At 38.5% G+C, this 25,386-nt stretch overlaps 2 protein-coding genes across 2 annotated transcripts in view; one reads left to right on the top strand and one right to left on the bottom strand.

The window, feature by feature from the left end:
- Nucleotides 1–8,396: 8,396 nt before the first annotated feature.
- Nucleotides 8,397–10,024, top strand: LOC106154889 (uncharacterized). The gene is made up of 3 exons (XM_086994703.1): nucleotides 8,397–8,486; nucleotides 8,731–8,857; nucleotides 9,300–10,024. Exons 1-3 carry the CDS (start codon nucleotides 8,403–8,405, stop codon nucleotides 9,644–9,646), a joined length of 558 nt encoding a protein of 185 aa, XP_086850829.1. The 5' UTR covers nucleotides 8,397–8,402; the 3' UTR covers nucleotides 9,647–10,024.
- A 964-nt stretch (nucleotides 10,025–10,988) lies between these two features.
- LOC147760410 (uncharacterized) overlaps nucleotides 10,989–25,386 on the bottom strand; it is a 150,741-nt gene continuing 136,343 nt past the window's right edge. The window contains exons 2-6 of the mRNA XM_087018771.1: nucleotides 22,108–22,271; nucleotides 13,248–13,725; nucleotides 12,837–12,899; nucleotides 11,959–12,180; nucleotides 10,989–11,256 (exon numbers count right to left, since the gene is read on the bottom strand). Of these exons, the coding sequence (XP_086874897.1) occupies nucleotides 10,989–11,256; nucleotides 11,959–12,180; nucleotides 12,837–12,899; nucleotides 13,248–13,725; nucleotides 22,108–22,141 (1,065 nt within the window). The 5' untranslated portion in view covers nucleotides 22,142–22,271. The remainder of the gene's footprint in view (nucleotides 11,257–11,958; nucleotides 12,181–12,836; nucleotides 12,900–13,247; nucleotides 13,726–22,107; nucleotides 22,272–25,386) is intronic.

The following is a 25,386-nucleotide window of genomic DNA, read 5'->3' as shown; positions in this document are numbered from 1 at the left end:
GTTATTGGCATTATGTGTAAGGCGAGTGCTGAAAAGAAATACACCCACTGTCAAGCAATTTAATGTCAAGGGCTCAAACTACTTCCGATCTCCGTGTTCAGAAAAAAAAAAAAAAAATATATATATATATATATATATATATATATATATATATATATATATATATATATATATATATATTACCAACGCTGACTTAAGTTGGTTAATTTTGAAGGTCTTACCTATGGAAAGCAGTGTTTTAAGCATAATGTCCTAACCTTTTTAGGTCAACTTGGTATTGAAGATGAAAATGAAGTTGTATGCCGAGGATGATGACATGACACTTCTGGCTCACCATGTTGAACGCTGTGGCCAAAACATGTTAGAGTATTTCAGGAGGGAAGCAATGTCCAATATGTCTATAGCTGCGTGGGAGATGGAGGCTACCAAAGATTGCCCTGCTATGAACTTAGTAGATGCAACATACGAACCTGGCAAGTTGGCTTGTGGTTATGGGGAAGCTGTATCCGAAATGACAGGCTTATGTATGCCCGGTGAGTGATATTTTCCTGGATTGTTCAATACGAACTTGATTGAAAACCAAAGACACAATTCAAACCATTATAAAATTGTCGAATGGTTTGTCATGCAAATACATTGGTCATCTCCTGCTACTAAAGAGTATAACTCATTGGTATCAATTCTATTTTAGCGCCCTCCAATATAGTGGTGCTGTGGTTTAATGCAAGCAGTGCCAGGAACACTTCTATATCTGAAGAGTGCAGTATGTCGTATGGTTCAATTATAAGCATGCGCATTGAAGAGCATGCCAAGGCTATAAATCACTTGCTGATGGTGACCTGCTACTCTGATGAAATGGTAATTACGGGGGTACCAGGATGGCCGCTTGTTCACCTCGAGACCTCTGGGCACATGGTAAGCAATTTATTTTGAGCTATGTCTTTTTGTCATATCCTTCTGTGTTTAAGCAAAAAAGAACATTGATATCAAATTAAAATGGCTTACTTGATTGCACGTAGATGCTGTTATTTCTTTGTAACCGACTTTTGAACTTTTTCAGTCAAAGGTGATTATATCTGGAATTGTGCTTCAAAATGGAACCGTTTCTGAGGATGACTACAATGATTGCCTGAATAAATTTGCAAAGGCCTTCCAGGCGAACCTGCCAAAAGAAGACCTCATTGGAGGTAATAAAGATCGTTTTGAGTTTCAACTCAAAATGTAAAATAATAGTGATGGGTCCTTTGAGGACACCACTAAGTTTATAATTTTAAAATAGTATGGGACAAGTGCAACTGCAAATAGCAGGTGAAGATGAAATATTAGATAATGACATATAAATAGAACATTTCATTTTATCGAGTGTAGACGAGACATTGAAAGGCCGTTAGCAAATGTCTGTCATGTATAGATGACAGCAAGTCATATTAAAGGGACACAAATGATACACTTCGGAGCATTTTTAATTGAGTTTAATGAATGTTTCAGGAATGGACAATGCAACTTCTGGTAAATGCCCAGATCTACGAAGTTCTGGCCCATCCCAATACTACACTGGTTTAAAGAACTGCACTGCCAGAGGATACATTTATGAGGAAAAGACTGACAAATGTCATTTTAGTAAGTTCGAATCCGTTTGTTATCTACATTCAAAATTGATCTCTGCACTCTTGTCAATGCAAAAAGCCATGAAAGAAGTAACAAGTCAATGAATAAACTTTTGATCTATAGTTACTGTAAACATTCAAAATGGATGTTTTAGGGCCAAGAGCTTGTCATGCCAACCGATGTGTCATGGGTGAATGTATGCCAAGGGGTGAAGTTGATTATTCCTGTAAATGCTATGATGGCTACTTTGGCCGATTCTGCAATGAAAGCCGTAAGTATTTTTTTGACAAACATAACACCATTCAGATATAGGTTTAAGTCGATGTTTGCCAAGAGTAAAGAGTATTGTGATAGTATCCACACTTTGACTTATTGACAAAATACACGCAGTCTTTGAGATGAGGCTTAATTGAAGTAAATTGTAGTGAGCGCTCCATTGGTACCCACGTAAACATTTGAACATGTTGGTGCATTTTATTGACCTTGAATCGGCAATGGTATTGAAATGATCTTTGTATTTCCAGGGTCAAATGTTGAACCAAAGGGAGAAACACCAGGTATGCATTTAAGAAAACGGCAGTTTAATCAGTTCCTTTCAACATTTTAAATGCTTTCTGTACATTTGAACAATTTGTAACAAAAGCATTACCTTTGACATGTAAAATATGGAAAAGTGGGCAATTTTCCTGATCATCAAATTATGTTTCAGGCATTTTGGTAACCCAGCACATCAAGCTTGATGCTGGAACAAATGTATCTCAAAGCTGCCTTGGATCATTGGAGGAAGGTGTAAAAATGTGGTTTGCCACCAATGACATGAGCCAAAACATGACACAGTTGTCACAGTACGTGTGTGAGGGAGAACTGTCTACTCACAGCATGGTCACTGGAGTGTATGCAATGGCAGAAGGCAATTATGTAAGTTATTGGCATTATGTGTAAGGCGAGTGCTGAAAAGAAATACACCCACTGTCAAGCAATTTAATGTCAAGGGCTCAAACTACTTCCGATCTCCGTGTTCAGAAAAAAAAAAAAAAAATATATATATATATATATATATATATATATATATATATATATATATATATATATATATATATATATATATATATATATATATATTACCAACGCTGACTTAAGTTGGTTAATTTTGAAGGTCTTACCTATGGAAAGCAGTGTTTTAAGCATGATGTCCTAACCTTTTTAGGTCAACTTGGTATTGAAGATGAAAATGAAGTTGTATGCCGAGGATGATGACATGACACTTCTGGCTCACCATGTTGAACGTTGTGGCCAAAACATGTTAGAGTATTTCAGGAGGGACGCAATGTCCAATATGTCTATAGCTGCGTGGGAGATGGAGGCTACCAAAGATTGCCCTGCTATGAACTTAGTAGATGCAACATACGAACCTGGCAAGTTGGCTTGTGGTTATGGGGAAGCTGTATCCGAAATGACAGGCTTATGTATGCCCGGTGAGTGATATTTTCCTGGATTGTTCAATACGAACTTGATTGAAAACCAAAGACACAATTCAAACCATTATAAAATTGTCGAATGGTTTGTCATGCAAATACATTGGTCATCTCCTGCTACTAAAGAGTATAACTCATTGGTATCAATTCTATTTTAGCGCCCTCCAATATAGTGGTGCTGTGGTTTAATGCAAGCAGTGCCAGGAACACTTCTATATCTGAAGAGTGCAGTATGTCGTATGGTTCAATTATAAGCATGCGCATTGAAGAGCATGCCAAGGCTATAAATCACTTGCTGATGGTGACCTGCTACTCTGATGAAATGGTAATTACGGGGGTACCAGGATGGCCGCTTGTTCACCTCGAGACCTCTGGGCACATGGTAAGCAATTTATTTTGAGCTATGTCTTTTTGTCATATCCTTCTGTGTTTAAGCAAAAAAGAACATTGATATCAAATTAAAATGGCTTACTTGATTGCACGTAGATGCTGTTATTTCTTTGTAACCGACTTTTGAACTTTTTCAGTCAAAGGTGATTATATCTGGAATTGTGCTTCAAAATGGAACCGTTTCTGAGGATGACTACAATGATTGCCTGAATAAATTTGCAAAGGCCTTCCAGGCGAACCTGCCAAAAGAAGACCTCATTGGAGGTAATAAAGATCGTTTTGAGTTTCAACTCAAAATGTAAAATAATAGTGATGGGTCCTTTGAGGACACCACTAAGTTCATAATTTTAAAATAGTATGGGACAAGTGCAACTGCAAATAGCAGGTGAAGATGAAATATTAGATAATGACATATAAATAGAACATTTCATTTTATCGAGTGTAGACGAGACATTGAAAGGCCGTTAGCAAATGTCTGTCATGTATAGATGACAGCAAGTCATATTAAAGGGACACAAATGATACACTTCGGAGCATTTTTAATTGAGTTTAATGAATGTTTCAGGAATGGACAATGCAACTTCTGGTAAATGCCCAGATCTACGAAGTTCTGGCCCATCCCAATACTACACTGGTTTAAAGAACTGCACTGCCAGAGGATACATTTATGAGGAAAAGACTGACAAATGTCATTTTAGTAAGTTCGAATCCGTTTGTTATCTACATTCAAAATTGATCTCTGCACTCTTGTCAATGCAAAAAGCCATGAAAGAAGTAACGAGTCAGTGAATAAACTTTTGATCTATAGTTACTGTAAACATTCAAAATGGATGTTTTAGGGCCAAGAGCTTGTCATGCCAACCGATGTGTCATGGGTGAATGTATGCCAAGGGGTGAAGTTGATTATTCCTGTAAATGCTATGATGGCTACTTTGGCCGATTCTGCAATGAAAGCCGTAAGTATTTTTTTGACAAACATAACACCATTCAGATATAGGTTTAAGTCGATGTTTGCCAAGAGTAAAGAGTATTGTGATAGTATCCACACTTTGACTTATTGACAAAATACACGCAGTCTTTGAGATGAGGCTTAATTGAAGTAAATTGTAGTGAGCGCTCCATTGGTACCCACGTAAACATTTGAACATGTTGGTGCATTTTATTGACCTTGAATCGGCAATGGTATTGAAATGATCTTTGTATTTCCAGGGTCAAATGTTGAACCAAAGGGAGAAACACCAGGTATGCATTTAAGAAAACGGCAGTTTAATCAGTTCCTTTCAACATTTTAAATGCTTTCTGTACATTTGAACAATTTGTAACAAAAGCATTACCTTTGACATGTAAAATATGGAAAAGTGGGCAATTTTCCTGATCATCAAATTATGTTTCAGGCATTTTGGTAACCCAGCACATCAAGCTTGATGCTGGAACAAATGTATCTCAAAGCTGCCTTGGATCATTGGAGGAAGGTGTAAAAATGTGGTTTGCCACCAATGACATGAGCCAAAACATGACACAGTTGTCACAGTACGTGTGTGAGGGAGAACTGTCTACTCACAGCATGGTCACTGGAGTGTATGCAATGGCAGAAGGCAATTATGTAAGTTATTGGCATTATGTGTAAGGCGAGTGCTGAAAAGAAATACACCCACTGTCAAGCAATTTAATGTCAAGGGCTCAAACTACTTCCGATCTCCGTGTTCAGAAAAAAAAAATATATATATATATATTACCAACGCTGACTTAAGTTGGTTAATTTTGAAGGTCTTACCTATGGAAAGCAGTGTTTTAAGCATAATGTCCTAACCTTTTTAGGTCAACTTGGTATTGAAGATGAAAATGAAGTTGTATGCCGAGGATGATGACATGACACTTCTGGCTCACCATGTTGAACGCTGTGGCCAAAACATGTTAGAGTATTTCAGGAGGGAAGCAATGTCCAATATGTCTATAGCTGCGTGGGAGATGGAGGCTACCAAAGATTGCCCTGCTATGAACTTAGTAGATGCAACATACGAACCTGGCAAGTTGGCTTGTGGTTATGGGGAAGCTGTAACCGAAATGACAGGCTTATGTATGCCCGGTGAGTGTTATTTTCATGGATTGTTCAATACGAACTTGATTGAAAACCAAAGACGCAATTCAAACCAATATAAAATTGTCGAATGGTTTGTCATGCAAATACATTGGTCATCTCCTGCTACTAAAGAGTATAACTCATTGGTATCAATTCTATTTTAGCGCCCTCCAATATAGTGGTGCTGTGGTTTAATACAAGCAGTGCCAGGAACACTTCTATATCTGACGAGTGCAGTATGTCGTATGGTTCAATTATGAGCATGCGCATTGAAGAGCATGCCAAGGCTATCAATCACTTGCTGATGGTGACCTGCTACTCTGATGAAATGGTAATTACGGGGGTACCAGGATGGCCGCTTGTTCACCTCGAGACCTCTGGGCACATGGTAAGCAATTTATTTTGAGCTATGTCTTTTTGTCATATCCTTCTGTGTTTAAGCAAAAAAGAACATTGATATCAAATTAAAATGGCTTACTTGATTGCACGTAGATGCTGTTATTTCTTTGTAACCGACTTTTGAACTTTTTCAGTCAAAGGTGATTATATCTGGAATTGTGCTTCAAAATGGAACCGTTTCTGAGGATGACTACAATGATTGCCTGAATAAATTTGCAAAGGCCTTCCAGGCGAACCTGCCAAAAGAAGACCTCATTGGAGGTAATAAAGATCGTTTTGAGTTTCAACTCAAAATGTAAAATAATAGTGATGGGTCCTTTGAGGACACCACTAAGTTTATAATTTTAAAATAGTATGGGACAAGTGCAGCTGCAAATAGCAGGTGAAGATGAGATATTAGATAATGACATATAAATAGAACATTTCATTTTATCGAGTGTAGACGAGTCATTGAAAGGCCGTTAGCAAATGTCTGTCATGTATAGATGACAGCAAGTCATATTAAAGGGACATAAATGATACACTTCGGAGCATTTTTAATTGAGTTTAATGAATGTTTCAGGAATGGGCAATGCAACTTCTGGTAAATGCCCAGATCTACGAAGTTCTGGCCCATCCCAATACTACACTGGTTTAAAGAACTGCACTGCCAGAGGATACATTTATGAGGAAAAGACTGACAAATGTCATTTTAGTAAGTTCGAATCCGTTTGTTATCTACATTCAAAATTGATCTCTGCACTCTTGTCAATGCAAAAAGCCATGAAAGAAGTAACGAGTCAGTGAATAAACTTTTGATCTATAGTTACTGTAAACATTCAAAATGGATGTTTTCGGGCCAAGAGCTTGTCATGCCAACCGATGTGTCATGGGTGAATGTATGCCAAGGGGTGAAGTTGATTATTCCTGTAAATGCTATGATGGCTACTTTGGCCGATTCTGCAATGAAAGCCGTAAGTATTTTTTTGACAAACATAACACCATTCAGATATAGGTTTAAGTCGATGTTTGCCAAGAGTAAAGAGTATTGTGATAGTATCCACACTTTGACTTATTGACAAAATACACGCAGTCTTTGAGATGAGGCTTAATTGAAGTAAATTGTAGTGAGCGCTCCATTGGTACCCACGTAAACATTTGAACATGTTGGTGCATTTTATTGACCTTGAATCGGCAATGGTATTGAAATGATCTTTGTATTTCCAGGGTCAAATGTTGAACCAAAGGGAGAAACACCAGGTATGCATTTAAGAAAACGGCAGTTTAATCAGTTCCTTTCAACATTTTAAATGCTTTCTGTACATTTGAACAATTTGTAACAAAAGCATTACCTTTGACATGTAAAATATGGAAAAGTGGGCAATTTTCCTGATCATCAAATTATGTTTCAGGCATTTTGGTAACCCAGCACATCAAGCTTGATGCTGGAACAAATGTATCTCAAAGCTGCCTTGGATCATTGGAGGAAGGTGTAAAAATGTGGTTTGCCACCAATGACATGAGCCAAAACCTGACACAGTTGTCACAGTACGTGTGTGAGGGAGAACTGTCTACTCACAGCATGGTCACTGGAGTGTATGCAATGGCAGAAGGCAATTATGTAAGTTATTGGCATTATGTGTAAGGCGAGTGCTGAAAAGAAATACACCCACTGTCAAGCAATTTAATGTCAAGGGCTCAAACTACTTCCGATCTCCGTGTTCAGAAAAAAAAAAAAAAAAAAAAAAAAAAAAAAAAAATATATATATATATATATATATATATATATATATATATATATATATATATATATATATATTACCAACGCTGACTTAAGTTGGTTAATTTTGAAGGTCTTATCTATGGAAAGCAGTGTTTTAAGCATAATGTCCTAACCTTTTTAGGTCAACTTGGTATTGAAGATGAAAATGAGGTTGTATGCCGAGGATGATGACACGACACTTCTGGCACACCATGTTGAACGCTGTGGCCAAAACATGTTAGAGTATTTCAGAAGGGAAGCAATGTCCAATATGTCTATAGCTGCATGGGAGATGGAGGCTACAAAAGATTGCCCTGCTATGAACTTAGTAAATACAACATATGAACCTGGCAAGTTGGCATGTAGTTATGGGGAAGCTGTATCCGAAATGACAGGCTTATGTATGCCCGGTGAGTGTTATTTTCTTGGAATGTTCATTATAAACTTGATTGAAAACCAAAAACACAATTCAAACTGATATAAAATTAATCGAATGGTTTGTCATGCAAAGACATTGGTCATCTCTTGCTACTAAAGAGTATAACTCACTGGTATCAATTCTATTTTAGCGCCCTCCAATATAGTGGTGCTGTGGTTTAATGCAAGCAGTGCCAGGAACACTTCTATATCTGAAGAGTGCAGTATGTCGTATGGTTCAATTATGAGCATGCGCATTGAAGAGCATGCCAAGGCTATAAATCACTTGCTGATGGTGACCTGCTACTCTGATGAAATGGTAATTACGGGGGTACCAGGATGGCCGCTTGTTCACCTCGAGACTTCTGGGAACATGGTGAGCATTCTTTTTTTTTTTTTTAATTATTAGTACTATTTTTGTCATATCTTACTTTTTTTTTTGCAAAAATGTTCATTGATTTCAGATTGAACATTTTATTTTGAGGTGGGGGGGGGCTCTTCTCATCGTCATGTCATTTTATATGTTTAGATGAATCTGTATGTGACAGCTGATTTAAATATGTATATTCGGAAAATAGCAGTGATTTTGTCTTACATTTAAGCCATCATTTAATTTTTAGGCAAAGATTATTGTTTCTGGCATTGTGCTTCAAAATGGAACTGTTTCTGATGATGATTACAATGGTTGCTTGGAAAAGTTTGCCAATGCATTTCAAATGAATATCTCGGAGGAAAATCTTATTGCAGGTGATTTTTTTTTCCTTTTTTTGAATTATCACGCGTGTATAACTTCTATGACGTTGCTTTTATTTATCAAGAACTATAGTCCAAGTATTCCTCTGCCACTTTTCGCTTTAAAAGTCAGAAAATTATTGTTTAGCAGCAATATTGTAGCACTGAAACATTATACATTTTCCTAAATCAAATCCAGATTTTTGTGTTGATTTTTAATTTGTATACCCATGTCTGAATAAACCCTTACTTTATATTATCAGTACAGTATACATATATATTATTTTTGCTTAGATACATTAAAAATGGAAACTGAAGATTTTAATATATATATATATATATATATATATATATATATATATATATATATATATATATATATATATAATTATTATTATTATTATTATTATTATTATTATTATTATTATTATATTTGCATAATATATTAATGTTTTAGGTATGAATAATGCAACAGCTGGACAGTGTGCAGATCTTCAGCTTTCTGGTAGATCACAATACTACCCCGGTTTGAAAAATTGCACCACCCCTAACTACGTTTACAATGAAGTTTCTGGTAGCTGTGACTGGGAAGCTGCAGAAGATTCTGGTTCTGGTTCTGGTTCAGGATCTGGGTCTGGTTCAGGATCTGGGTCTGGGTCAGGATCTGGTTCAGGATCTGGTTCTGGTTCAGGATCTGGGTCTGGTTCAGGATCTGGATCTGGGTCAGGATCTGGGTCTGGTTCAGAATCTGGGTCAGGATCTGGGTCTGGGTCAGGATCTGGTTCAGGATTTGGTTCTGGTTAGATCTGGTTCTGGTTAAGGATCGTGATTTCTGTCCGAATGTTAATATCATGATCTTTGAATTATTATAAATTATATTCCTGTGTATATCAGCATTAAAATGTTACAGTCTCACAGTCATCAGAATGGAAATGGTGACTTTGATCACAAGCTTACAGTGTTTTCTGAAAAATATTGAAATCTATGGCATGATTTATGGACCAAGGATACTGACTTTCTTAGTGAACACATTTTACTGAATTGGTACGTTATAAGTCAAATATGTAGACTAGAGGCTACTAATCACTTCGTTATCTACAGGGAGAGGATGATTGATACATTTAGACTGCTGTCACTTTCTGTTTAGTAAAATTTTATTAAGGGGTGACAGTATTTATTGTAATGTAAAACCATTGGCAGGTGAGCAAGAAAAGATATAACAGTTGTAAATATGGGAATTATGGGACCAAAAGTTAAAAAATTGTATTCTTTCAAACAGTGATCTTTGAGATGCATTGAAACCTTGGCTCTTCTTATTACCCTGTATATGTATTATTTATTTTTATTTTCACATTGTTGGTTTATTGAACAATATGCCATTTTCACTTAGTCGCTGTAAAGGATATTGTATGAAATACCCATATGTTATATAGGAAGAACAGACAAAAAGACGAATAAAATGATATTCGCTAATTAATATATTTTAAAACATAGCAGAATAGAGGGTATTTATACTCAGTTTGCTTCAAAGAACTATGCAATAAGTATTTAACCAAGATATATTTGATAAGCTGTCATATGAATGAAAATAAATATGCCCGGTATACATGGATTTTGTTTTGTATTTGCTTGATGTTAGGGTTCTTGCTTTTTTTTTTTCTCTTTCCATTCACGCTCTACGTTCCACACACAAACACAACCCACCTGAAGCGAACTAAACTATCTACCAAACTGTTAAATATAGCTCACGTGCACACACACATAAATATACAGATACATACATGCATACATACATACATACATACATACATACTGTGCATAAATAAACCATCTACTAGTTCACACAGAATCCCAAGGCAAAAAGAAATCATAATTCAAAATGATTTAGATAACCTTCAGATATCTTATATAAGACTCGGAAAGATCATGAGCACACACTACCACATGGTGTATAACGCATTGTCATATACATTGTAAAATATAACAAGTTTGTCCTTTAGGAAGTGTCCCTTTTATTTCTTTTCATGATCCCATCTCGTCCACAAAGATATATATGCAATGACACATGTGTAAAATTTCTAATCAGTCCACGTATCAAATCGATATGCTTAGTGTCGATCACGATAAGGCCGACACGCGCTAAAAATCAACAGAACTTCCGATACTTTCCGTTCGGCAAAACGTTAGGCAACCTGTACTTTCCAATTCTTCTTGTCAAGAGAGAGTAAAGTTCTGGCAGTTTTTCCTTCACTAAATCTTTCGTGCACAGCTCCCACTCATCCGAGATTTCGTCACATTTTCCACCATGTGCGCCGAGAATGGACGAGAGTCCCCAGTATAGCAATTCCGAAAGAAGACACTTATAGTCACACGTGTCATCACCATAGTGGAAGACGCCATTACAGTTGGGATACCTATATGTATGAAAAACGTCTAGTCCTACTTAAACATACAAAAGAGCTCAACATATCGATATGATTTAACGGAGGTATTTGAATACCATATAGTATGACTGTTTGTAAAGTGGATAGTGCATGTGCTAATACTTTAGCCATTTATACTTTACACTTTTGTTTTTCATATGAAATAATCATTTTTTGGCTGTCCCGAAGAACATTTACTGAATGAAAGTTAGTTAACCGTGCAGATTATTTAGAGTATTATATTTGATATTTCATTTTCATAGATAAAAATATCCCTTTGCAAATTACATAATTTCGGGAAAGTTTGCTGTTAAGCGATTGATTAAACAATGCGGGAGTTTGATTTGATTTTGTATCATGTATGTGTTGGAATATCTGTAAATAAATGACAACATACAACACATTTATGACGCCTATAATTCGACACGATTTACACACTGTACACAGTGTGTTCAATGTTAATAATTTATTCAAGGACAATAGTTGGTCACGGTATCGTGACCTCTTGATGAAAGGCCAAATCTTCTTACGTATCAGTAATAAAAAACGCCATTTTTTCGTAGAAACAATTTGCTTGTTATCATCGTAGCACCAAAGACAATAATAATCTATTTTGCAGCATTCAAATAAAACTGAAGTCATAAAAATACAAGCAAAAACATACCATCCATCCATACAATACAAAATATTTACCTAAGAGTGCCGTTAAAGGCAAAACCACAGTCATTGATAGCTTTTTCCAAAGCCCGGTCTAGTAGTGAGTCCTCGTCAACAGCAAACTGCCTCGGGAAAGCATTCACCAACCCAGCCTCTTGGAAAAGGTGCAGTGTCTCTTCCAGTGCCGCGTCGGGGTCGGGACTACCCTCTTCCGGGGAGTGAGTTTCATCTCCAAGAAGATCTTGGAATTTGATTTTGCTTCGGAATAAATTAGTTGATAATGAAGGTATAATCGTGAAAGGCAGTTTCTGTGTTTAATATGTCTTATCGAAATGTTTATTTTTATATAACTGTCTTATCATAATTTCAATGTTCTTAAAATAACATGAGGGACCCCGTTGCAAGGAGCCCGCTGTCCAATAGATTCAATGAGCTAAGGGTTAGCATGAAATAAGGGAATCGGTATCTAGTACGAGTGTCACCTGGGGTGTACCTGTAATACAGTCTTCGCATCCAAGATTTTAATGCACTGACGTTTTAGAATCGAAATCTGTATGCATCAAATGAATGGCGGATTCGATGTAACTCGGACCCTAAGTTTCCAAGTAACCCAACGTCTACTTATGGCTGAATTACCCCCCTCCGCCCCCACCCCTCCTACTCCTCCCCTCCCGACCCTCACAGCATAAACATGTGTTAAATGGCATGGCAATAATTTTTTAAAAAAAGAATTAAATGAAAGTAATTTTAATCTGACATATCAAGGCTACTTTACAGTAATCAGAAGCATTTTTTTCTGCATGGATAAAATGTTACAGCATAAGACTTGCCAAATAGGGAATTTGAAGCAGTACAAGTTATTTGGTGAATGTTTTCATGATTATGCCTATACGTGTATATCTGAAACTATTTACCCGATTATTGTGTTTAAAAGTTCTCCAATCTCGTTGGCACGCTCTTCCAACTCCGCCTCATTTCTAGATTTTAAAAATAAAAATAAAAAAAGAAGCTGCAAAAAGCTACACGTGATTGATATTTCTAAACAAACAGCTTATGCGGCAAATTACTTTCTCTCTCTCTCTCTCTCTCGATTTTTAATTATTTTACTGTACAGCGCACGTTTTTAATACCAAACCACAGAAATTCCCACGAACAACCTACATACACTACCTGCAGCAAACATTGGGTCTTGTGTGAAATACGAATCATTAAAAACTATATTTAAACAAGAAAAGAAAAGAAAAATACGTGACCGAAGTAGCTTTTAGCACCAACATGTTTTAATGGTGGAGGTAACCACCTCTGAAATAACAGAAAACACACACCTGAACATGATCAAAGCGGATCTACGCTCCACCATGTTCTTGATCACAGCTGGACTATCCACACAACCGTCACCATCGTTATCCAGGTACTGGGCCATCACTCCGGCAGCATGGATCATCTTAACATCCGGGACACCGGCAGTGGCGACTATATTCACACCAAATACGTTGAGATATTTCACGAAGAACGTCTTCAGCTCTGGTAAGGTATCTGGTACAGGCGATATTGTCTTGTCCAGGCACTTTTTGTTTCTTTTCCTTGATTTTTGCTTGATTGAAGACAACGACTTTTTTGCTGAAAGGGTTTTTTTCGTGTTAACACAATATTTATTCTCCTTCCCTGATTTGCATTTCGTTGAGAGGAAAAATGCTCTTAGTGGCCACGAATAACGGGTTGGATCGGGGAACAAAGTAAGGAAATTGCGCTCCCCTGCTTTTACCATGGTTGCTGCCGCCGTCTTCTCAGCTGTCCTTTCACCTGATGGAAAAAAAGAAGAGTCATGTTAGGTCTCTTTATTTGTAAATGCCGCTCTACAGTAAGCAGTTTTTACAGTATTTCTACTATAGTTTTAGTCCTAAATCAAACATGACGATGACATTCCCAACATTATATTTGTTAAGGGATGCTCCCTCTTATTGATACTTGTTATATAATAAACGCTCCCAGGGCACTTCCGGTTCAGTTATATCCACGTGTTTGACTTATTTCATTAACATGGTGTCAGAATTTCGTGCTCACGTCTACATAAGCTGAAGACACGATTTCTAAAGTGGTCAAGAACTAAGTTAAAGGACCAGAGAAACAGAAGGTATGTGTGATACAAAGAAGAAATCTGTTGATCATACGATTTTATGGATGAAAAGTGGAACCGACTGAACAGAAATTCAGGCATCGGAAGTCGATAATAAAAAAAAACTCTGGTGATTAGTGAAAGACATATATTCATGAGTTTTTTTTTTAGAAGTTACAAACTGGACAGATTTAACAAGCAAATACTGCTGATTGTGACCTGAAAGTAGAACTGCAGAAACTGTGTATTTGTTACATAGATTAATCATGTCTACCAGTACTAGTACACCCCCAGTTACCCCTGCAACAGCGAATTTGTTACCTCCGCCACAGCCTATGGACGTGAAGGGACATTGTGCAACTAACTGGCAATTTTTTAGAGACACATGGAAGAATTATGAAATTGCAACAGAACTAAATCTTAAGTCGGAAGAGATAAGAGTAGCTACCTTACTTACGGTCATGGGCAAAGACTGTTTTCAAATATTTCAGAATTTAGCCCTGAGTGATGATGATCGCAAGGACTCTAAAATAATACTGGAAGCTTTGACAAATCATTTTGAGCCACAACGCAACATTGTTTATGAGAGATACGTGTTTAATACTTGTACACAAGAGCCCAGTGAAGGGATTGATGCCTATGTGAACAGGCTGCGGAAACTCAGTGCCACTTGCAAGTATGGAACGCTTTTAGATGAAATGATCAGAGACCGTATTGTGATAGGGGTGAGAGACTCTGTTGTCCGGGCTAGATTGTTGCGTGAAAAGGACCTTACATTAGCAAAGTGTATTGACACGTGTCGTGCGAGTGAAATGACGACGCAGCAACTTAAAGCCATAGATGGTGAGGTCGAAACTGTGCATGCTGTGAAACCAAAAATGAAAAAAGCCGGGACAAAGATGAAGACGGCAGTATCTGAACACAAGACAGACAAGAAAGGAGAGCAAAAACAGAAGAGCCATTCGGATTGTAGCTACTGCGGGACGCAACATCCCAAGCGTCAATGCCCAGCATGGGGTCGCCGCTGTAAGAAGTGTGGACGTCTAAATCATTTCGCTAGCATGTGTAGGTCACAAGGGGCCAAAGTCCACCAAGTCGATAATTCTGATCCTGAAGATAGCGACTCCGAATCGTCAGTATTCACAGTTAAAACCGGCAGGACCACATATCTTGTTGAACCATCAGTCCAATACAAGAGAAGCAGCTCTTGGATGCCACAAGTATTCCAATTAGACAATGGAGCAGGTGTAAACTGTTTGAGATATGAGGATTGCTGTCGCATAATGAGCACTAATGAGCCAGTCTTGAAGAAAAGCAGCAAGAGACTAACCTCATACAGTGGTAACCGTGTTGAGAATATGGGGCAGGTGACACTTAACATGAGAATAAACAACCGTGAAGAATACGTAAAGTTTCTTGTAGTGAAAAATGTCACTTGTTCGTTACTCAATGGAGAGACGTCAGAGAGATTTGGTCTGATGAAGATAAAGAGAGATGTTCTCATCAACGTTGTTAGCACGGAACTGTCAGAGGATGATATCTTCGCCAAGTATAATGATGTGTTTAGTGGTTTAGGTGACCTAGGAGAATACCACATTGAGCTGGACCCTAAGGTTATACCAAAACAAGACTCACCAAGGTCCGTACCAGTAGCTTTGAGAAAAGAGCTAAAAGAAAAGCTGGCGAGCATGGTGAAACAAGGCATCATTGAGAGGGTAAATCAGCCAACGGATTGGATAAGCTCGATGGTGGCGGTGAGGAAGCCAGGCAAGTTAAGAATATGCCTAGACCCAAAAGAACTCAACAAAGCTGTAAAGATTCCAAAATTCAAACTTCCAACCTTGGAGGAAGTAAGTGCAAACTTGACTAATGCAAAGGTATTTAGCGTTATAGATGCTAGAGATGGTTTCCTTCAGGTGAGATTAGATGAGGAGTCCAGCCTTCTTACGACATTCAATACGCCATTTGGCAGGTATCGTTGGCGACGTTTACCATTCGGCATCTCATCAGCCCCGGAAGAGTTCCAGAGGCGAGTTATAGACCTACTGGACGGTCTTGACGGAGTCCAGACCATCGCAGACGACATCCTGGTGTATGGTAAAGGAGATACCTCTGAGGAAGCGATCAAGAATCATGACGAAAATATGATAGCACTATTAGAGAGATGTCGTGAGAGGAACTTCAAAATGAACAAGACTAAGCTTCGATTCAAATTGAACTCAGTTACTTATCACGGGCACGTGATCTCAGATGAAGGTTTGAAAGCAGATCCATTGAAGGTGCAGGCCATAGTAGAAATGGAAAGGCCGGAGAACGCTAAAGCGGTGAAAAGACTACTTGGCATGGTGAATTACCTGGCCAAGTTCTGCCCTCATTTATCAACAGTGAGCGAACCACTGAGACGCTTGACGACTGAAGATGCACCCTTTATATGGTCAGATCAGCATGAGCAGACGTTCTGTACATTGAAACAAATGTTGACAATGACCCCAGTTTTGAGATACTATAGCCTAACAGAGGAAGTTACAGTAGAAGCCGATAGCAGCGATTACGGGTTAGGTGCAGTCTTACTGCAAGCTGGACAACCTGTAGCTTTTGCATCAAGGGCATTGTCCAAAACAGAGCGCAACTATTCTCAGATGGAAAAAGAATGTTTGGCCATAACATTTGCATGTAACCGTTTCGATCAGTATCTCCATGGCCGAGACTATATCACAGTACTCACGGATCACCAAAACCTAGAGACAATATTCAAGAAACCAATCTTGGCTGCCCCAAAGCGACTTCAACGCATGCGCCTCAGGCTACAGAAATACCATATTGAGGTGAAGTACCAGCGTGGTAAAAAGATGTATATCTCTGATGCATTATCTAGAGCAACTGCGTCCAAGTCAGTAACTACCAAGGAGAACTCAGATTACGAGATTTACGCAGTAGAATCCGAGCAGAAGTTGGCCAAAGAAGTCGAGGAGATTGATTACTCGCAGTACAACAATGTGTCCGATGAGTCTCTGGAGCAAGTAAAGACTCATACACTTCGGGATGACGCTATGCAGTCACTGCTGATCCTAGTCATGGAAGGATGGCCTAGTGACAAAACTCAAGTTCCCCTGTTATGCCGTGAATACTGGCCATATAGAGACGAGTTATCCTGTCAAGATGGCATCCTCTATCGAGGCACCAGAGTAGTAATTCCTACTATCTTACGTAAACAGATGCTGGAGAGAGTCCATGCAACTCATCAAGGAACAGAGACAGCTATACGTAAAGCTAGAGATGCGATTTTCTGGCCTCAGATCAGCAATGACATTCGCAATGTGGTAGCAACTTGCAACGTCTGTCAGGAAAATCAGCCTCGCCAACAGAAAGAGCCAATGCATTCTCAGCCTATACCCAAGGAGCGATTTGAAATCGTCAGCAGTGATTTATTTTCCATTCAAGGGGAACATTATTTGCTGCTTGTAGATCATTTCTCAAAGTACTGGGAGATCACTCAACTCAGTGACACTACTTCAGAAGCAGTGATCAATGAATTGAAGCAGCAGTTTGCTCGACATGGCATTCCAAAGCTGTTTATCTCTGACAACGGGCCTCAATATCAGTGTCAGCAATTCCGAGAGTTCACCGAGGCGTGGAAGATTAACCATCATACATCATCTCCCCACCACCCCAGTGGTAACGGCACAGCTGAGGCAGCTGTTAAAGTGGCAAAGACCCTGATCAAGAGAACAAAACAAGACGGTACCGATTTGTGGTTAGCAGTTTTAGAGCACAGAAACACGCCAGCCGCAGACAACATGGGGAGTGCAGCACAAAAGTTGATGAGTAGGCGCACTAGATCGCTCATTCCCGTACGCTGTGACAAGCTAGAGCCAAAAGTAGTACCAAAAGACCAGGTATTTCAGAAACAAGTAAACCAGAAGAGAATAGCAAAGAAGTGTTATGACAAAGGAAGCAAGGAACTGCCTCCTCTGGTTATCGGACAGCCTGTGCGTACCAATCTAAGGCCGCAATCGTCAGTCTCATGGTCTGCTGGCAGAATAGTGGAGAAACTCGCCCCTCGATCCTATCTAGTGGAGCAAGACAACAAAATTTACCGCAGGAACCGTAGTCACCTCAGACCTAGTCGAGAGGTCACCACTCCAAACCAATCCCGGGGGACAGTAGCTGCAGAAACACCAGAGGTACCGATTAAACCCACTGACGTTACCAGCGAACCAATTATGATACCCAGTCCCATAAAGTCAACTCCCAGTACGCCGTGCAAAACTACACCTCCACCACAGAGCAGTGAAGAGGAGGTCCATACCACTCGGTTCGGTAGACTCTTGAAGAAGCCAAAATACTTAGGAGATTATGTTGTGTATTCTAAGTGATGGGTCAGAATAATACCCATGGCAGAAAAGGGTGAGAGGCAGTCTACCTCAATGACCCCATTGTAAAATAGTAGTTTGTTTTTTAGTTATAGTATAATGTTTTGAGTAGTGCTCCATATTACAAAGTCAGGACAATATAAACCAGAAAGTGACTTAAGTTGATCTTAGAACATAATTAAACATATGATATGGACTTGTTCAGATTTAAAAAAAAAAACAAAAAAAAAAAAAAAAAAAAAAAAAAAACATTTACACTGTTTCAAGTTATTGCGTTTATTTTGAAATGTTGACTTGTTCGTGATTATTATAGTTGTTCTTTTTTTCTTTTTTTTTATGGGAAAAGGAGGATGTTAAGGGATGCTCCCTCTTATTGATACTTGTTATATAATAAACGCTCCCAGGGCACTTCCGGTTCAGTTATATCCACGTGTTTGACTTATTTCATTAACAATATTGGCAATTGGCATGATGAGTAAATTTTCGGTAGAGTTGATTGGCATATGTTCTCACAACATGCAGTACTTAAAGAGAGGCATGTAACGTAAACAGATTGAAAGAAGTACAGAGAAAGGGAAAGAAAGCGGCGCGGGAACCACATGGGAAGTAGTAAATAAATAAAATGAAAGAAAATTAAGGTTTTATGGTTTCCCCCGTAGCAATTAAAGTACAATTCAATGCCATCGTCACATACGCAAGACTTACAATACAGAGCACGTGCAGAACAGCGGACTCAGAGATCCGCATATCAAATATGGCCGACCCAATTGAAACTTAATTGTTGCAAAATCCTGCGGAAAATCTGTTCAGGGTCTAATGGGGAATAAGCAGCAAGCTTTCTAGTGGATATTTGATCCGCTGTTCTGAATGCGCAAAAAAAAACTATTTTTTACCAGTGAATACATGCAATACTGTAAATACTGAATACTCACCATGGCTCAGAGAAACTGCAATTAGAGCACTCTTCCAAAGTAATAAATGTGTTAACATCATCTCCTTTGCAAAATAACGTATGTTAACCGCCGATCGCTCTTTACAATGTTGCAAAGATCAGCTTATTTGGGACCGTTTTGTTCACTTCCTTAGTATCAAAATAATATCTGCTGAGCATTTTAGGTGTCATGTGTATGATCGTTGGCATCAATAATGCACCCATTGTTCATAAACATCTTAATGAAAGGGAATTTTGACCAAACAATCTGTTCGGCTCAATCATTTCGCGTGCAGAATCACAACACGCACGAGGGTATAGATGAATCGCGGAGATTATCGCAAAGTACAAGCGAAATAAGTCAAATAAAATTTTCTGCTGTATTAGCAAATAAAGTTTCGCGAGGAGTGGTTTATCTAAAAAAAGCTTTTGCACTGTGCTCTTTTTCGTGCATTCGTCCATTTATCATGACACAGATCAATGCTATGTGTCCATTATATCAATGAATAAGACACGGAGGACAGTGTTATATTAAAACTCCAAAATTATTGTCTTTATGTATGGTTTTGAAAATAAATGAATTGTCAGAGTACACTTATTAAATGCCTTTGCATTTACCGATGCCATTTTACCATTTCTCCTTTACTTGAGCACCAAAAGGACCCCACCCCAACCCCAATTTTAAGGAATTACAAATAATAAATATGATTTTACTACCAAAGTGGTGGTTATCGCAATTATTCTAAAATACTGTAACCTGCTTAAACATTGACAACATTGGATCTTGAAAAGCGCGTCTTTGTGACAATTTGCCCCTCATTAATTCAGGCTGGGCATACATCCTTAGCACTGCGCGGGGCGTTCGTTGCGACAGAATAATCTACCTGGCAATGTGTATCTGTTTTGCACCATTCAACCCTAGGTTCTAGATTCCGGTATTGCCAGCTCGATCTTGATTTCATATATAACCCATATCAGCAATACCGGCTCTAGCGAACAGCAGCCATGTTACACTTCCGTCAATCAAATAGAACTGCTCCGCAGTGAATCTGCAGTTGAATGTCATCAGACCAAAATGAAACGTAAAACAGATTTAATTCTGCTTTATTTAATTTTATTTGCTGTATTTAAGATGTAAAGTGAATAAATAAAATAACATTCTTCGAAAAGAAAAGATATATCCAATGTTTTTGTATTTTTCGCTAATCAAAGAACATTAAGTCCTGAGATATACCCGTGCACAATACACGTGCTTGCCGTGTGCCAAATTTGACAGCTACACTGTATGATACCACTATAAGGGCTGCGCAATGGCTACACCAAAATCAGTTTGTAAAGCAGAATGTTGCTTGTATTGTGGCACTGACCTTCGACTGCAATATATTTTCAATTCAAACTTCAGGCATCTTGTCTCGTCTGCACGAGATAACTTCAGCGCAAGGCGGGAAAGGCAGCTCCAGGCGGCTGAACCTGTGACGTACGAGACTTATGACTTCCAAATATGGATCCAGGCGGACACAGCTGTGACGTGTGACTTCCAAATATGGAAGCGCCCCAGGCAAAATTTTGAAGAAGAACGCCCTCAGATTGTCGCTGTTCGTCAGAGCTAGTACAAGCGACTCCATCACAAGGTATATTTAACAAGCTACATGTAGCTTTTACGTTGCTCTGACACTCATTCTGTACACCATTCTGGCGCAGAGCAACAATGATGTAGCGCACAGCTCAGTTTACGCACCATAACATCTGCTCTTTGTATGCAAAATTCCATAATTTTTATGCGCAGGTGCTGTCGAATTATTGAAACAACCTGCAAGAAATACTTTCAATCCATAAAGGTATACAAGTAGCATATGTCCGCATGTGTACCAAGAAGTGAAACCGATGTTTGAAAGCAGCCACTCAAGTACAGGATGTAAACGAGTTTATGACATATGTTTGGCGACTATAGAGATCTGCAATACAATAATGAGATAACAAGAAAAAAAAAAAAAAACTTCAATTTTGTAGCAACATTTGTGACTTGGTGCAGCACAGGAAATTAATAAATAAATTCACCCCTAGCTAGCACCCTAGCGAGTACCCAGGCGAACAGTGAACAATAACTAACATATTGGCCCAGATAAATGATCAATTCTACCTGATTCAAGACTTGAGTAGGTCATGATCACGCAGGCACTTAGGCGTTTTTAAAACTATTTTTTATTTCTCTTTCTGTGCCCATCATATTCACAAAATGGTTCAACTGCGTATGTGATACGCTCCTAAGTAGTAATGTGTCAAACTGGTGCGTTTAATACAAATGTATAGTCGATCATGATAAAACAAACGCGCTCAAAGTTAATAGAACTTTAAGACCTGTATACTTTCATAAAAAAATAGTCATTTTTTGGCTGACGTGAAGAAAATTCTTGGAAAGACAATGGCTTTATCATGTATGATACTTTTTTCATGAGGTAAATTTTCCCTTTGCGAATTTCATATTTCTGGAAACGTAGCCAATCGCATGATAAAAGGGAAATTGCTTGATTTTGGATCATGTGTTTGTTGGAATATGTCTGTAAAATAATTTTAGGACAACTACTATGCAACACAATAAAAGCAGCCTGTGTTGAAGCTATAAACTGATTAAGCGATGTGCCTTTTATCATCATTACACATAAGACAAAAAAATATATATATATTTCGCTGTATTAAAATATCATTGATATCCTTTAAATAAAAGCAAAACCAGACCATTCATTTACCAAATACAAAAGATTTACCTAAAGGTTCCGTCAAAAGCATAACCACTGTCATCGATAGCCTTTTCCAAAGCCCGTCCAGAAGCGAGTCCTCGTCCACAGCAAATTGTCTAGGGAAAGCATTCACTAATCCAGCCTCTTGGACAAGGTGCAGTGTCCCTTCCAGAGTAGCGTCAAAGTCGGGGCTAAAAAAAAACTTCAATTTTGTAGCAACATTTGTGACTTGGTGCAGCACAGGAAATTAATAAATAAATTCATCTCCAAAAAGCTTTTGGAATTTGATTTTTCAGCGGAGCAAATTGGGTGATAATCAATATTATCGTGAATGGTGTTTTCTATGCATTACGTCTAATAGAAATTAAAATAATGTAGGACCCTGTAACACTGAATCCTCCCTCCATAAGTTTCAAATAGATAAGAGTTAGAGTAACGTTATTGAGTCGAAATCTAGGACAGGTGTAACCAGGGCACCTGTAATACAAAGTCGTTATTAGGGGGAGCAGCTGTGATACAGAGTCGCTACCAGGAGGAGCTCCCTGTATTCAGATCTGTTACCAGGAAATCTCCCTGTGAAAGAGACTAGCGACGTAAGTGAATCAAAATCTAGAATGAGGCTACAGTAGTTATTGTGCACCGGAATCGTCGATAGAATCGAAATTTGTATATGAACCTAATGAGGGCGGATTCCAGGTAACACAGATCCTCAGTTTCTTAAACCAGGATCTACTTATGAGTGAAATACCACTCATCTCCCTTCCATCGCCCTCATCCCTCCTACTATACTTACCGCCCTTCTTCCCGCCCCTCCCCTTTTTCTCCCCTCCATAACCCCCTTCTTCTCCCCTCACAGCTAACCCCCTCGCCATCCCCCTACCCGCCCTCACAGCTAACCCCCTCGCCATCCCCCTACCCGCCCTCACAGCATAAACTTGTACGATATGACATGGTAATTGTTTTAACACAGAGTTCAAATAAAATCATTAAAATCTTAATTTTTAAGACTACATGACGATAATCAGAAACAAGACATTTTTTATTTGGATTAAATGTTTCAATGGGTAGGCCTTTTAACATTTACCCGATTATGGTGCCAAGGAGTTCATCAATCTCGTCGGCACGCTTTTCCAACTCCGCCTCGTCTCTACATCAAACCAAACGTGAAAAAGGTGCTTCAAAAAGAATTCACTTAATTGAGATTTCTATAAAAACGGTGTGTTTGGGAACTTTTTTTTTCTGTACTCTTGTCCCTTGTTGTCTTTTCTAAAATCGTGTTAGCTATTCAACATACATGTACATACCGAGAAATAATACTATCTTTTCATCCTAAAATACCCTTAAAACCGAATAAAGTGACCCTATCTGGCTTCAGTGATCGGCATACCGCCATGGCCACACAACATCCCTGGGTATGTATAGACAATGAAAATTAAAAACTCGAAAACAGTAGAGAATCGTACACATGCATGTGTGTTTTCATTTCACAGGTACAGCTGGGATAATGTCCAGCGACGGCTGTAACAGAGGCAGTAGCCAAATGTGCTTGAGCAAAGTGCAGCATGTGCTGTTCGATCAACCGTTCAAATGGACTCTGATCGTTATGGTGGCAATAACGACCTGTGATATTTGGTAAGACACCACACTGACCTTTTTACTCTGACGAAATAACCATTTAAGAACCAAATTTTGTTCAGAAAATTTTGATATACTGCTCTTAACCCTCGACCAAGCTATTTTACTGACTGAAATGCTTCTCTTCGGGGTCATAATTGACCCCACAAGAGTTTGTGATGTATACGCCACACTAATTGGTTGATTGCAAAAAAAACTGTGAAAGTGTGTAAGATTAGTAGACTGACAAACTCATACTAGGAATAAAAAGTTCAGATAAAAAATAAAAAGAGATGGCACATTAAATCATATGGCTGGGGTCGTTAATGACCCCACACGGTCACTTGAAGGTTAAAAAAATGTTTTAGGGATTGCTATAATTTCTTTTCCGTGATTTTTTAACTGGATAAATTGAATTAGAAAGATATTTCGATAACAGTTGCAGTGAATGGGAATAAGAAGCTCAGATAAGGCAGTAAGTCACAAACATGCATTTAACCCATTGTTGATTATATCAAAGCAAACAGATACTAAAGACTTTGAGCCATTTAGTCACCTCAGTGCCATTAGATTTGTGTATGTGTAGCTCGTTTTCAAGACTTACATGTACATCATCATCTTCATTATTATTATTATTATTATCATTATTATTATTATTATTATTATTATTAAATAGATTAACTTGTACCCAAACATTTAATCATGGGAAAGACAAAAGGAATGTTCATGTTTATCATCATGCATATGAATCTTTTTGTCTTGAGGCTTATGAGTGGCTGATAGTATTTCCCAATGACAGGCATCCTTACATTAATTCATGTCATGCCATATAAATAAGGCACGATTCGCATATTATTTTATTTATTGCATTGGAAACTACTGTTACATCGAACGCCAAGTCAAAGTCATGGTGTTTTACATTATTCCCATTTGCATTATGCAACTGTCATTGTTTCAAATTCACAATCTGTTTGGTGAAAATCCTATTTCGCGACGAGTGGGAAAAATTCAAGTCCTCTCCGCTTGTCACCTCAACCTTACGAGGCAATTGTACGACCAGCTGACTGCAACACTAGGAATGCCAATCGACGTTATAGAAGTCGCCCTGAAAACGATGGACTCATCGTGTCTCTTTGATTTCACCAATATGTTGGACACGAGGCGCAGGACTGTCGTCTTAATGGGCGTTGAACAAGAAAATTGCACTCAGCTGACGAACAGCGCAAAAAGAAGTACATTTGTTGACTTTAGGAAAACGGTCGACGGTTTGATACAAGATGGCCTGGAGCGCATGTCTCAAATCGTCTACGAAACCGACAATGAGAAGAAAAATACTTCATATAATCACCATAACCTTACTCAAAGTGAAAACTTTACAGCTACGGGCACATCCACCGAAAGCACGCATGTGTGCATCAAAGCATCGCCACAAATCCAAGAAGTTCATGTTAATCAAGATTTTTCTTCATCAGATTTGAAAACCGCTATCAAAGACAGGTATTTCTATTGCTCACCGAGGGTTTCAAGCGGAATGACAGACAGTTTTCGATTGGCTGACTTTTGGTTCTCTGACAGCACATATTCTGAATACTGCGGGATAGTCGAGCTGTCAGAGGAGCTTTTTGCGGCTACTGTGCTACACGAGGTGAACAAAGAACAATGTTTGGCCAGAAATAAACTAGGAGATGAAAA

This window comes from Lingula anatina, chromosome 8 (assembly GCF_051362555.1).
Source record: "Lingula anatina isolate TDL-2025a chromosome 8, LinAna3.0, whole genome shotgun sequence".
Taxonomy (NCBI): Eukaryota; Metazoa; Brachiopoda; class Lingulata; order Lingulida; family Lingulidae; genus Lingula; species Lingula anatina.
The sequence above is the reverse complement of the archived record's forward strand: the minus strand, read 5'-3'. Positions and strand labels throughout refer to the sequence as shown.

Excerpts from the sequence above, each read along its gene's own strand:
- LOC106154889 (XM_086994703.1), top strand. The coding sequence starts at position 8,403 with ATGGTGACCTGCTACTCTGATGAAATGGTAATTACGGGGGTACCAGGA. Across the intron at positions 8,487-8,730 it reads TCGAGACTTCTGGGAACATG|GCAAAGATTATTGTTTCTGG; the intron begins GTGAGCATTCTT and ends TTTAATTTTTAG. Across the intron at positions 8,858-9,299 it reads GGAGGAAAATCTTATTGCAG|GTATGAATAATGCAACAGCT; the intron begins GTGATTTTTTTT and ends TTAATGTTTTAG.